This window comes from Colossoma macropomum, unplaced genomic scaffold (assembly GCF_904425465.1).
Source record: "Colossoma macropomum unplaced genomic scaffold, Colossoma_macropomum, whole genome shotgun sequence".
NCBI lineage: Eukaryota > Metazoa > Chordata > Actinopteri > Characiformes > Serrasalmidae > Colossoma > Colossoma macropomum.
This window is the reverse complement of record NW_023494787.1, coordinates 3,456,198-3,471,773: the sequence shown is the minus strand read 5'-3', so window position 1 is coordinate 3,471,773 and position 15,576 is coordinate 3,456,198. Positions and strand designations below refer to the sequence as shown.

Genomic DNA, 15,576 nt, shown 5'->3' with positions numbered 1-15,576 from the left:
ACAGAAAATTTACAGCGGAAAGGCAGAAATGGAAAAATTCTGTTTTAATTACACGACGTAATTACCTGTAAAACCAAACCCTCTGCCTGTTTAACTGAAAACGTCTGAGTTTGTCTAAGAAGACTCAGCGCTGTGTTCGGATAGTATAGCACACTTAAAACAGATCATCTGGCAGAGCAAGTTTTACACCCTGCCATGACCTCAGCGTGAGAAAAATGTTACCGGTAATCAAAGGCAAAAGTTTGTTTGCGTTTCTCACCTCAAACACAAAGGCCATTCACAGTGATTTACATGAAAGCAGAACTAAAAGCAGAATGAAACAAAAGGAAAGAATAGGCTGAGTCTCAAATGGCTCCCTACTCTCTATGTAGTGCACTACACAGGTCAAGGTCATACTACAGCCAAACAGTACCCATGTCGAATAGACGGCAGTTTATATTCTGTTAGCTGCACGACTCCATATACGGCCCATACGTATTAACATCACACACACAGACTCAAATGATCTCAAAATCGACATCATACTGATGAAGATGTGATGACCATAGTAGATGATTCACTCACATCCTCAGAAGATGCTCCTTCACCAAGTTTAGACTGAGCTCTCTCTGAATTCTCTTTCAGTGCACTTGCAAATCTCAGATTCATCTGCTTGTGGGGGTCCGAAGCACAACTGACTTTACAAAATGTTCTTCCTCACATTGCGTGCAATTGCATATTTCCACCAGAGAGGGCTCCAAATCCCCAAATCTTACATAGTGTTGCTTTAAGGATTCAGACATTAGATATATACAAAGATTGTTATTTAAACTCATTAATAGAGATATTAAAAAGCTAAATATATACAAAATCATCATTTATAGGGTTCTTTCTGTTGGTAGGTGTTTGTCCCAAACCCTAACCCCTAAATTTACACTTGTGAAAATAAGACACGGCCCCAGTCTGTAGGACTTATTTTAGCAACGCCCCTGCATTTTAGAGCAGGGAGTGAGGCTGCATCCCTGTCCCTCATGGCCACATGGTGAGCAGTTAGATCCCATTGTTTTGACTTAAATGTGTCCCAAAGTCTGAAAATCAGTGTGGAACATTAAGGATGATCTTTTTTTCCATTTAAGTACTTTTTAGTGTTTTAATAAAAAATATATTCTGATTTTCTGTGTGAACAGCTGTTCGAAGCTGTGTTTACTGGTCATGTACTGGCTGAGTTTCTGAGCTCAAAATGAGTTAAAATAGTCACGACTGAAACATCTGGTAAAGTTTGGGTACAGTTATGACTGGCTGTTCAATTTTCTCAAAAGGGTTTTAGTCTGAAGTCCAAGTTTAGTTAAAAGTCCCAAATGTGTTCCAGCTCTGATTTCAGCAGAATGATCCGTATAACATTCCCAGCACTGTTTGGGTGTGGAAGCTGTAGTTTCTTGGCCTGTGAAGTGCAAAATAGGAGCACTTTGAGACTCAACCTTAGATTAGTGTCAAGTTGTGACAGAAGAAGCTTAAATATCAAAGGCAAGTGTCTCTAGTCCAGACTTAAAGATGGACAAAACTGGAGCGGAGATCTGGGGCCGAACGCTGCCTCGCCAGTTACACTCCATGGTGTTAAGTCTAGGCCTGGTCTGCTGACTGGTCCTGGGTGATCTTTGAGATCTGTTAGGTTTGTAGGTTTTGAGACGAGGCTGAAGTTTGCTTCCTGTTTGCCTGCAGCTGCTTCTAATTGTCTGTTCTACCTTAAACGGTGTAGCAGTTACAGCCTCAGCCTGTACCGCAGTGGCCACTGGAGGAGGCTAAAGTACTTTTGATGGTGATGTAGTGTAGTGATATTACAGTCAGAGCTGATTTATGAGGAGTCTGGCCACTTCCTATTTCCCCCATTATATTAAAAACAGGACCGCTAAACAGCAGAGGGCACCCACGAGTGAGTCCTCAATGAATGGGAGTGAATGGAGCTCAACGGCTAAAAACGAAAAGTTAAAATAGTTTCTAATCACTGAACCAGAACTTTCCTTTAATTTTAGACAGTAGAAGGATGGATTTCAGTAAAAAAGCAAAGAAAACTCACCTGTATGTTTCCTTTTTCTACAGTAAACAGGTTTTGGGCAGCAGGACGTTAACATTACTGCTTCTGAAGGCTGATTGGTTGGCGAGCGGAGCAGCTCATTGGCTGTTCGCGCTCACTGATGTTATCAACGTACATGAGGCGCCGTTTTAAACTCCTATAACTCGAGTTTAAGAGCTCTTAAAATATAACAGCAGTGTTAAAATGTTTTATGTTGTTCTGTGTTCAGGAACTAAGTAAATTTGTTTATATTAAAAATCTTTAAGCATTTTTAAACTATGATTTTGCTCAAATGCTCCATCTTAACCCATTCATTTTGGACAGGATCGGCAGCGCCCTCTAGTGTTTAAGAAACCCAGGAGACATTACAGAGTGGAAAATCTCCTCTCTACAAGTTCTCTCTTACAGTTACTTGTGGTCGTGCTGATGGATGTACGGGCAAACTGAAATATCAAATGTTAGATTTTAGTTAGAAGATCTCAAAGTGTTTTATAGTGGAGAGAAAGATGAACATTACAGTAAAGTGAAGGAAATTTCAGCGCAAATACAAACAAGTACAATAAGAGTTATTATTATTATCAGCAACCCTGTGAATATTTGTGGGTGGGGTGCTAATTAGTGATAAATGAGATATCTTTGATAAGCTTTTTTTATAGGAAAGCCAGTCAGCCACAGGAACATCTAACATCAAACATTAGATGCTGATGGGTGGATGGCTTGAGTGCATCTACTCATTTGAGACACAACAGAAAAAATCAAACATATTACATGTAATTTTTTTTAATTGAAAGTAATTTTCATATGGGGGACCCATTCATATTTTTTTGCACTGGGGCCCATGAGATCCTAGTTACGCCACTGATGGAAAGCACCCTATAAGTGATGATTATGCATATATTGAGATTATTATTATCTCAAGTGATGCCTTGGGTTCAAATAGAAACTTTGATAAGTTGGTGGGCTTCCCCTTTTAGCCAATTCCTTTCGTAAAGTGGGGAAAGTGTCTGGGTGCTGTAGTGTGGAAGTGTGTAGCTGCAAACCTGAACACAGCATGTCTCAAAGTGTAGCGTTTGTACTGATTGCTTTCATAATATTAGAAATATTAGAAATATTAGAAACCAAGTTAATATGTAAATGTGCCCAGAGGGGTAGCCAAGGGGCGGCCATGAGTGGCCAGTGCCCTTCTGACCACCCCAGTTATGGAAAGAGACAGCCGGCCATCATCAGTCATACATCATTAATAAAGCATCAATTATGCTTTATGGTGGAAATCTGGGGCCGTGTTACAGAACCGTCTTAAGTCTGAAACCTTATCTGCTTAGTCACCATGACGACTTCAGCATGGACTGAATTTCGGACAGTGGCTATTCCAGAATAACAGTTCCTAACTTCATAATCTCATCATCAACTCCAGATAAGTTCAGACGCTCTGGGTTTGTCTTACAGTTTGGAAAATAATTAGGATACTATGGCAACTTTGGAAGAGCTGTTGTTCTGTAATGGCTTCTGTCCTAAACTCAGTCTTAACTGAAGTTGCCATGACAACAAAGCAGATCTCAGATTTAAGGATTCTCTGTAATACGGCCCCAGATTTGTTTCTGTTATACGAATAGGGGTGCGGGAAAAAATCGATTCTTAGATGCATCGCGATGCGGACGTGAACGATTCTGAATCGATTCATAAATGTCAAAAATCAAAAATATTTAATGTATAATGGAACGTTGACGGAACGCAAAAGGCGGAACTTGGGAGTGCGGAAGTGCAGCGCCCGGACAGTCTGTGGCGGCACACAACAGAAACACACATGGATGAGTGAGAAATCCGACCGGCTCCCTCTGCATTAAAGCCAGGTTAGGTCAGGAGTCACAACACAAATGATAAGAAGAGCCATTTTGTCCTTTCAACAAAAATCAAACCACCTTGGGAGCCACAACATTTATGTCCAGTATGTCTCAGTATGGGTTAATGTCCTAGTTTAGGCTAAACAGTATAAACGAGAGCACAGATTTACTTTGCTCTGCTTTAAGCTTCAGCTATAGCCGCTTTCCTCCCATCTCCGCCAGAAAACTTTTCCTCAGAAGTAGAGCAGCTTATTGTAAAATGTCTCAGTGTTCGGCTGTTTTCCGAGGCTGAAGTCGCTTCTTATTCTCCAGCTTCTTGTTCGAATTTTTCCGTTCCACCTTTCTGACTGAGGTGCCGAATGTAAATGCGGCACCATTTAAGGTGGAACGGGAGAATTCGAAAGAGAAGCGACTTCAGCTTCGCCACTTTTTAGTGTGTGACTGTCTCTCATTGCAGATTCACGTACCAGGAAACCAACTGCGCTGCTCATAAATGTGAATACCGCATCGTTGCTATGTGACCTGCAGTCTGCACGCCAATTCTCAGTCGTTATGTTGCACACGACCCGTTTCGAAGATACTTTACTGACACAGCGACCGCCTCTACAACGAGACCAAAACCGAAGTGATAAAATCACTAAAGAAAACTGGCAGGACGGCTGTAACGCGCTGCGTGGTCATCCACTGCCACTGGACCTTATTTCACCGTAACTGCGCATTTTATCGCAGATGAGTGGCAGCAGCTTCTCCAAACAAGAGCAGTGAATGAGAGTCTTCTAGTTCACTTGCCACATCACTTCCATTTGACTTATTAATAAAAGATATTGGAAGTAAATTCATTATGGATCATTACAGAAACTTAGCTTTAACATTACCAAGTCCTCAGACAGTGAGAAAATAGAAATGCTGTATAGAAAAAAAGATGCATCGATAATCGTTTTATAATCGCATCGCAGCCTCTGAATCGTAATCGAATCGAATCGTGAGGTGCCTAAAAATTCTCACCATTATATACGAATTTGTGAACAATCTTATCTTGACCCGTCAGATCTGAAGTTAAGACAAAAATATGGGAAGTTTCTGTAATACGGCCCCTGGAAACGTCCCATCATCTTGTCCTAACTTAAGATCTGACAGGTCAAGATAAGATTGTTCACAAATTCATATGACAGAAGCAAATCTGATCTTATCTCACAGCATCTTATCTGATCTCAAGTTAGGAAATCTTAACTTTCGCGACTGAAGCCAACAATGTCTGTTTCCTAGCAACCGACCATACGCACACAGCTGAAACGTGAACACGTAATCAAGTTAGTTAGCCAGACAGCTAACGTTAGCTACCATTACCGAGGTAAAAAAGGTCAAATAAAACTAAAGCTAATTATTAACTAAAAGTTAATAATATTGTGAGAGCGCCCCCTGCTGTTTATCAGAGCCTCGCCTCTCTCAGTTTCAGTCTCCATTTCCCAGACGCTTTAGCCGAGCGCGCTAACGTTACTCCTCCTAATAAACAGACACACGTTCAGCTCCGTCTCCTCATTATTCACCACCGTCACTGTAATATTTCATCATCAACATTAACACACGAAGGTGATCAGAGGGGCGGTGGAGATCGAGTCTGCAGCGTCTGAGATCTTTAAAAACGCTGTTTAAATTAAAAAACTCAGTCAAAGCTCCGTTTTCAGTGTAGATAAATGTGGCTTCATTCTGCTGGTTACAGTGAACTGAGCTGCTCTCACTGCATAAAACAATAGAAACAGACAGTTAAACAGAAGTTAAGACAGCTTAACTATATTTAGGGTATTTTGGCAACTTTGGATGTTTTCTTATCTGGAAATAAGAGAAGATTACAGACTTAATAACTGTTGTTCTGTAATGGCTTCTGTCCTAAACTCAGTCTTAACTGAAGTTACTATGACAACAGAGCAAATAAGATATGATCTCAGACTTAAGAATTTTCTGTAATATGGCCCCTGGGTCTTACCTGGCCACCCCACTCGAAGGTTCTAGCTGCACCTGTGAACGTGTCATGGCTCACGGTTTGCAGCAGCTCCTCCCCCGGATAACCGGCTGCTCTGCCCTCACCTTCACTAACACTCAGCTCAGCTCCGCTCCAACAAGCCCACAGACTTCAGGTGAGTGTAGAAAACTGGATCTACGGACTGAAACTTTGCGGATATTTACAGTGTGTACAGACCGTGCTGCCTTCTGTCCACTTCTGATGGACACCACATTCAGTTATGCTAATCTAATGGTTACACATGAGATGACTTCATTGAAATTTCCTGATAGCCCTCGTTTACTGACGCTTTCATTCCTTAGTTCACTTTAGTTTTTCCTGATAGAGCCAGTAACAAGTCTGAGAAGCTCCACAAACACTGGTTCTGCCAAAGAATCAGAAACTGAGGTTGGCTTCTTATTGGAATTTTCTGTTCCACCTTAAATGGAGCAGCTTTTTTCATGGTCCACCTTAAATGGTGGCTTGAACTGGCTTTGTATTGGAATTTTCCATTCCGCCTTAAATGTTGCAGCAGTTACCATGGCGCCAGAATGTAAATACTGCGCCATTTAAGGTGGAACAGAAGATTCCAATAAGAAGCCGGTTCAAGCCACCATTTAAGATGGAGAGGAAAAAATGGTACACCATTTAAGGTGGAATGGAAAATTCTAATAAAAAAACAGTTCAAGCCACCATTTAAGGTGGAGAGGGAAAAAATGCTGCACCATTTAAGGTGGAGAGGGAAAAAATGCAACACCATTTAAGGTGGAATGGAAAATTCTAATAAAAAACAGGTTCAAGCCACCATTTAAGGTGGAGAGGGAAAAAATCCTGCACCATTTAAGGTGGAATAGAAATTTCCAAAATGCTGCACTATTTAAGGTGGAACTGAAAATTCCAGTAAGAAGCCAGTTCAAGCCACCATTTAAGGCAGAGAGGAAAAAAATGCAACACCATTTAAGGTGGAATGGAAAATTCTAATAAAAAAAAAACAGTTCAAGCCACATTTAAGGTGGAGAGGGAAAAAATGCTGCACCATTTAAGGTGGAGAGGGAAAAAATGCAACACCATTTAAGGTGGAATGGAAAATTCTAATAAAAAACAGGTTCAAGCCACCATTTAAGGTGGAGAGGGAAAAAATGCTGCACCATTTAAGGTGGAATAGAAATTTCCAACATGCTGCACTATTTAAGGTGGAACTGAAAATTCCAGTAAGAAGCCAGTTCAAGACTTGTGAACAGACAAGTGGGTGGTTTCAGTTTCTGTTCTTCAGAACTGAGAATCAAATCTGAGCAATCGTTATTCCATTAATCACATATTAATACCATTACTGACAGAATGTGTTTGTGTTTATTCCTGGAGATTGTGCTTTAATAGCAGCCTCCACAGCCTCTGTAACATTTTAGGATTCACATATGAAAGGAATCAGTAATAAATCTCACTGGTGTCTTAATTTAAAGTGTCATTTCATCGTTGGGAAGCAGGTTTTGGGTATTCAGTGAAACTGTTTGCCAGGTTAAGGAAGCATTTCTACAGAGTGAGAGCGTTTACAGGTGAACTGTGGAAAAGCCTCACTAAATGCAGTGTGTCCTGACGGTCAGGATGGCTGATGATAACCTGGAGGAGAGGAGTGTGGAGGTTTTGGAGATCCCTGATCATGTGGACGACGATCTGCTGCTGCTTTACTTCGAGAGCAAACGCTCTGAAGGAGGAACCGTCATTTCTGTGGAGCGGAGTGGAGACAGAGCTCTGCTAGTGTTCGAACAGCCTGAGGGTGAGAAAATCAGCTCTGTGATGAAATTTAGAGTTTGATCTGAAACAGCATCTCAATTTCATGATTTGATTTAGGAAAAATAAGGGGTGTCTGAGAATTTTGCTCAGCTATTCAAATGTAATTATGTAATTACACATTAATGATGTAGCAATAAATCAACATTTATATTCAGTTCACATTCTGTTTGGGCAGGTCTGAGTCTGTACTTTCATCTTTAGTGAGGGGAACAGTTCTAAAATAGCACTATATAAATTAAACCTATAACCCACCATACATCTGATTTCATACAGAATATGAGACTCTATCTATCTATCTATCTATCTATCTATCTATCTATCTATCTGTCCCTCTGTCTGTCTATCTATCTATCTATCTATCTATCTATCTATCTATCTATCTATCTGTCCCTCTGTCTATCTATCTATCTATCTATCTATCTATCTATCTATCTATCTATCTATCTGTCCCTCTGTCTATCTATCTATCTGTCTATCTATCTATCTATCTATCTATCTATCTGTCCCTCTGTCTGTCTGTCTATCTATCTATCTATCTATCTATCTATCTATCTATCTATCTATCTATCTATCTGTCCCTCTGTCTGTCTGTCTATCTATCTATCTATCTATCTATCTGTCCCTCTGTCTGTCTGTCTATCTATCTATCTATCTATCTATCTGTCCATCTGTCTATCTATCTATCTGTCCCTCTGTCTATCTATCTATCTATCTGTCTATCTATCTATCTATTTATCTATCTGTCTATCTGTCCCTCTGTCTGTCGGTCTGTAGATCTGTCTGTCTATCTATCTATCTGTCCCTCTGTCTATCTATCTATCTATCTGTCTATCTATCTATCTATTTATCTATCTGTCTATCTGTCCCTCTGTCTATCTATCTATCTATCTATCTATCTATCTATCTATCTATCTATCTATCTATCTGTCCCTCTGTCTGTCGGTCTGTAGATCTGTCTGTCTATCTATCTATCTGTCTGTCTGTCTGTCTGTCTGTCTATCTATCTATCTACCTATACATCCATCCAGCACACACCTGTGGATGTTTTCAGATCTGAAGCAGCTTGATTTTCTCCTCTCTCTCAAAGATGAAAGCTTTAAGTGCTGTTTATCTGATGGGGTAGTTTTGGTGTCTACTAGGTCTTCCAGGTGGTTGTTAGGGGCGTCATTTCCTCTGTAGTTTCTAATCACTTTTTATTTTCCTTTGACTTTCTCTTTCCTTATGCTAGTGGATCATCTTATATCTAATCTCCTCAGAAGTGAATGACTTGTACTCAGTGGCTGTTTTGACTGGAAATTAAATGAATGATTTGTGGTCTCTGACTTTTGCACAGCGCTGTATCTGTCTGTAATGATTACGGCAGTAAAAGCTTTTGTTTTTCATCACTAGTGGCTGCGAGAGTCGTATCTAAAGGCTCCCACAAGCTCAGTGATGCCGAACTGATAGTGCGGAGGAAACCCCCAAAGGATCGTGGGAAGTTTCTGCTGCGGGGGCTCTCCTCCAGCACCAGCCTGGAGTTGGTGGAGCTGTACGTGGAGAACCTGATGGGAATCAACTCTGATGATTACACTCTGTACCCCTCAGCTGGAAAAGACCTGGTCCTGATAAACCTCCACACACCTCTTTCTCAGGGTGAGGCACTGGGAGTGTTTTCATATCTACACACTTAAAAAGATGGTTCTTCAAGGGCTCTTTAGAAAAAAAAATGGTTCTATGTAGAACCATGAACACTCAAAGAACCCTTTGCATAATTAAAGAAAAAAAATGGTGTAATGGTTCTTTATACTGATGGATAATGTCTTGTGTATGGTTCTGTATAGAACCTTTTTGAAGCTATTATTGGTACAAGCTTATGCTATGTTATCCCAAGAAGTAGTTTAAGCATGAAATGGTTCTTTGTAGAACTCATGGTTCTAAATAGAACCATTCCCTTCATACACTAAAGGGCCATATTAAAAAATTCAACACATCTGTGGGCCAGAGAAAAAAAGTATCATTTTTAATTAGTGTTGTGCTGCAACAGGAACAACTGGCCATTGTTTATTCAAAATATGCAAAAACCTCAGCAGTAAAATACAGGCACTTGTAGAAGTAGACCTTGAAATATTACAAAATATTAATATTCAAAATTTAAATACCCCAGTGCTCAGTCTTTTAAACCTACCTATCTGTTTGAAGACCCCTGACAGCCTTTCTTTACTGCGAGTTCATTAAGACTTGGGCTCAGTTTCTGAGCTGCTGCACTGAATTTAGGTGTTTATTTTGGTTGAACTGCAGCTGAAATACAGCTGGTGCGTTTGGTGATACGACTGGTGTGGAATTGCATAGATTTGAGTAGAATTGAGGTGTAACCTCCGTCCCATAGATTGGTGTTGGCGTAGGAGAGTCAGAGCACATATAATGTTGCAGTGCATGCTGGGGACTGGAGTGCAGCGAAACAGTCTAATATTATAAACCATTAGGAATAGGGACGTGGGGTTTAGAGGGTCTGAGTTCACATCACATCAGCATTTAGAAAACCCTGACTCACTGGTCTGAGTCCAGGTGTGAAAACACACTAATACTCTTTCATTCACAAGATTTTGAGAGGTGCTATATATATGTGGGTAGCACTGTCGCCTCACAGCGAGAAGGGCCTGGGTTCGATTCCCCAGCTGGGCAGCCAGGGTCCTTTCTGTGTGTGTGGATACATGTATATATGTGTCTGTCTGTCTGCTCTGCAATGGGCTGTCCAGGGTGTTTCCTGCCTTCTGCCCAATGACCACTGGGATAGGCTCCAGCTCCCCCCACGACCCAGAAGGATAAGCGGTTTAGAAAATGTGTGTGTGTGTGTATAGTGGCAAGCACCCTACACCAGCAAGAGTCACTGGCCAAGACTCCTTTACATTTACACCATTTATCAGATGCTCTTATCCAGAGCGACTTACAATGTGATCATTTTACACAGGTAGGTGAAGGTAGTGTTAGGAGTCTTGCCCAAGGACTCTTATTGGTATAGTGCAGGGTGTTTACCCAGGCAGGGGTTTGAAACCCAGTCTACAGTGTAGAACACATAGGTGTTACCCACTACACTATACCAACCGACACTACCTTGGCCTACCTGTGTAAAATGATCAAACTGTAGGTCGCTTTGGATAAGAACATCTGCCAAATGATAGCAGCAGTGATGTATATATATGTATATATATATTATATGTGTGTGTGTGTATAAGCGTGTGTGTATTGTATACACATATATATATATACAACGTAAAACTGAATGTCAGTGTACAAAAAACAGAAGCTATTCTAATATGATAATGTTCTTTGGCAGATTTTCAGAAGATTTGTAGCAAAGCTTCCAAAAAGAAATGGGATGGAGCGACAATCACTCTGGAGCAGGTGGAACGCACAGACTCTGTTTTGGTGGAGAATCTGCCCCCCAGTGTTGGGGAGGACATGCTGACACTGTATTTTGAGAGCGGTCGTGGTGGAGAGGGAAAGGTGATGGACATCAGCAGGACGGCTGGAGGATCCACCAAGATCACTTTCAAAGATGTAGAATGTAAGTAAATCATATCAGCTCTGTACACTTTGATATGTAAAGCCACTGGGCAGATAATTTAACTTTTAAAGCCAGAGTGTGGTATAAATAAATAAACTACCACACTAATAAATCTACCACACTAATACAGTAACAGACACCCATACCTGAGTTCTACCGCACTAATACAGTAACACAGACATCCATACCTGAGTTCTACACACTAATACAGTAACAGAGACATCCATACCTGAGTTCTACCACACTAATACAGTAACAGACATCCATACCTGAGTTCTACACACTAATACAGTAACAGACATCCATACCTGAGTTCTACCGCACTAATACAGTAACAGACATCCATACCTGAGTTCTACCACACTAATACAGTAACAGACATCCATACCTGAGTTCTACCACACTAATACAGTAACAGACATCCATACCTGAGTTCTACCGCACTAATACAGTAACAGACATCCATACCTGAGTTCTACCACACTAATACAGTAACACAGACATCCATACCTGAGTTCTACACACTAATACAGTAACACAGACATCCATACCTGAGTTCTACACACTAATACAGTAACAGACATCCATACCTGAGTTCTACCACACTAATACAGTAACAGACATCCATACCTGAGTTCTACTGCACTAATACAGTAACAGAGACATCCATACCTGAGTTCTACACACTAATACAGTAACAGAGACATCCATACCTGAGTTCTACACACTAATACAGTAACAGAGACATCCATACCTGAGTTCTACCACACTAATACAGTAACACAGACATCCATACCTGAGTTCTACCACACTAATACAGTAACAGAGACATCCATACCTGAGTTCTACCACACTAATACAGTAACAGACATCCATACCTGAGTTCTACACACTAATACAGTAACAGACACCCATACCTGAGTTCTACCGCACTAATACAGTAACACAGACATCCATACCTGAGTTCTACACACTAATACAGTAACAGACATCCATACCTGAGTTCTACACACTAATACAGTAACAGACACCCATACCTGAGTTCTACCGCACTAATACAGTAACACAGACATCCATACCTGAGTTCTACACACTAATACAGTAACAGACATCCATACCTGAGTTCTACCACACTAATACAGTAACACAGACATCCATACCTGAGTTCTACCACACTAATACAGTAACAGACATCCATACCTGAGTTCTACACACTAATACAGTAACAGAGACATCCATACCTGAGTTCTACCACACTAATACAGTAACACAGACATCCATACCTGAGTTCTACCGCACTAATACAGTAACACAGACATCCATACCTGAGTTCTACACACTAATACAGTAACAGAGACATCCATACCTGAGTTCTACCACACTAATACAGTAACACAGACATCCATACCTGAGTTCTACCGCACTAATACAGTAACACAGACACCCATACCTGAGTTCTACACACTAATACAGTAACACAGACATCCATACCTGAGTTCTACCACACTAATACAGTAACACAGACATCCATACCTGAGTTCTACCGCACTAATACAGTAACAGACACCCATACCTGAGTTCTACCGCACTAATACAGTAACAGACATCCATACCTGAGTTCTACCACACTAATACAGTAACACAGACATCCATACCTGAGTTCTACACACTAATACAGTAACACAGACATCCATACCTGAGTTCTACACACTAATACAGTAACACAGACATCCATACCTGAGTTCTACACACTAATACAGTAACAGACATCCATACCTGAGTTCTACCGCACTAATACAGTAACAGACATCCATACCTGAGTTCTACACACTAATACAGTAACACAGACATCCATACCTGAGTTCTACACACTAATACAGTAACACAGACATCCATACCTGAGTTCTACACACTAATACAGTAACACAGACATCCATACCTGAGTTCTACACACTAATACAGTAACAGACATCCATACCTGAGTTCTACCGCACTAATACAGTAACACAGACATCCATACCTGAGTTCTACACACTAATACAGTAACAGACATCCATACCTGAGTTCTACACACTAATACAGTAACAGAGACATCCATACCTGAGTTCTACCGCACTAATACAGTAACAGACATCCATACCTGAGTTCTACACACTAATACAGTAACAGAGACATCCATACCTGAGTTCTACACACTAATACAGTAACAGACATCCATACCTGAGTTCTACACACTAATACAGTAACAGACATCCATACCTGAGTTCTACTGCACTAATACAGTAACAGACATCCATACCTGAGTTCTACTGCACTAATACAGTAACAGACATCCATACCTGAGTTCTACCGCACTAATACAGTAACACAGACATCCATACCTGAGTTCTACCGCACTAATACAGTAACAGACATCCATACCTGAGTTCTACACACTAATACAGTAACAGAGACATCCATACCTGAGTTCTACACACTAATACAGTAACAGACATCCATACCTGAGTTCTACACACTAATACAGTAACAGAGACATCCATACCTGAGTTCTACACACTAATACAGTAACAGACATCCATACCTGAGTTCTACACACTAATACAGTAACAGACATCCATACCTGAGTTCTACTGCACTAATACAGTAACAGACATCCATACCTGAGTTCTACTGCACTAATACAGTAACAGACATCCATACCTGAGTTCTACCGCACTAATACAGTAACACAGACATCCATACCTGAGTTCTACTGCACTAATACAGTGACAGACATCCATACCTGAGTTCTACACACTAATACAGTAACAGACATCCATACCTGAGTTCTACACACTAATACAGTAACAGACATCCATACCTGAGTTCTACACACTAATACAGTAACACAGACACCCATACCTGAGTTCTACACACTAATACAGTAACACAGACATCCATACCTGAGTTCTACACACTAATACAGTAACACAGACATCCATACCTGAGTTCTACACACTAATACAGTAACAGACATCCATACCTGAGTTCTACCGCACGAATACAGTTCTACCACATCCATTCAAGTGTTCTTACTTTGTTTATTTGTCTAACAGGTGTGGACCGTGTGCTCCAGAAGTCCCACAAACTGGGGGAAACAAACTTCTTAGTAAAACCATGCTTTCCTTTTTTGGAAGCAGATGGAAACAAAGCATTTGTGAAATCGCCACATGGGATAAATCAGCTCTCGGATGACCAGAACCAGACTGGCGCTAACTCTCTCACGTCTTTAAACGAGTCTCTCTCTGACCTCCTGATCTGCAGCTCATCACAGCCCCCCAGAACAGCTCACCATCATGCAGATTCCAGCCCAAAATCCAAACAGCCTCCCAGTCCTGCTACTCCAACTCCAACAGCTTTTCCATTGGAAGATGCTGAAAAAGATGCAACAGTGATGGTTCAGTCTGACACAGAACCAGTGGAGTTCCAGATACCTGTGTCTGACCCCACCAAACTCCAGCTGATCGGCTTAAGTAACCTGCTGGATGATCTCAAACCGACGTATCCTAATTTTGATGTCACTGTAGCGCAGGACAGCGTGAACGTTAAAGGCTTCGGCCGACTTCAAGCCGAACAGCTCAAAAACAAACTTCTGGAGTTTCTCTGCGGCTTTTCGCAGGTGCGTCTGCCACTGAGCATCCCATAATAAGTCAGCATCTGTTTGTGAGGTTTGAGCTTTACAGGAACATCCCTGCTGAAAAAGGACTATTAGAAACCATCAGGATTAGAGCATAATGGCTTTGCTTTCTAATTGGAATTGGTTTAATAGTTTCCAATACACTCTTAAGAAATATGGTTCTACAAGGGTTCTTTAGTAAGGAAAATGGTTCTGAATAGAACCATGAACATTCAAAGAATCCTTTGCTTGATTAAAGGGGTTTTGCATTATGAATAACTCATGAAGAATATGCTGTAGATGGTTCTATATATGTCTGCCCTGTGATGGACTGGCGACCTGTCCAGGGTGTATCCTGCCTTCCGCCCAATGGCAGCTGGGATAGGCTCCAGCACCCCACCGCGACCCAGAAGGATAAGCGGTTTAGATGATGGATGGTTCTATATAGAACCTTTTTGAAAAGGGTTCTTCTGTTGTAACAAGCTTGATGTCGTAACAATAGAACTCTTTTTGGTGCTAGATATAACCATCTACAGCACATTCTCCATCAATCTGAAGAACGCTTTCGTGACGTAAAGTACGCTTTAATCATGCAAAAGGGTCTTTGAATGTTCATGATTCTATATAGAACCATTTTGAAAAGGGTTCTTCTACTGTACCAAGCTTGATATCGTGACAATAGAACTCTTTTTGGTG

At 40.9% G+C, this 15,576-nt stretch overlaps 1 protein-coding gene across 1 annotated transcript; it reads left to right on the top strand.

Moving 5' to 3' along the window:
* Positions 1-5,997: 5,997 nt before the first annotated feature.
* LOC118804840 (protein mono-ADP-ribosyltransferase PARP10-like) lies at positions 5,998-14,910 on the top strand. The gene is made up of 5 exons (XM_036565463.1): positions 5,998-6,026; positions 7,492-7,664; positions 9,071-9,313; positions 10,995-11,225; positions 14,321-14,910. Exons 2-5 carry the CDS (start codon positions 7,493-7,495, stop codon positions 14,908-14,910), a joined length of 1,236 nt encoding a protein of 411 aa, XP_036421356.1. The 5' UTR covers positions 5,998-6,026; position 7,492.
* Positions 14,911-15,576: the final 666 nt, after the last annotated feature.

Bases quoted from the DNA above. Each gene is read 5' to 3' on its own strand.
- LOC118804840 (XM_036565463.1), top strand. From the start codon at position 7,493: ATGGCTGATGATAACCTGGAGGAGAGGAGTGTGGAGGTTTTGGAGATC. The intron at 9,314-10,994 runs GTGAGGCACTGG...GTTCTTTGGCAG, and splicing joins CCACACACCTCTTTCTCAGG to ATTTTCAGAAGATTTGTAGC. The intron at 11,226-14,320 runs GTAAGTAAATCA...TTTGTCTAACAG, and splicing joins CACTTTCAAAGATGTAGAAT to GTGTGGACCGTGTGCTCCAG.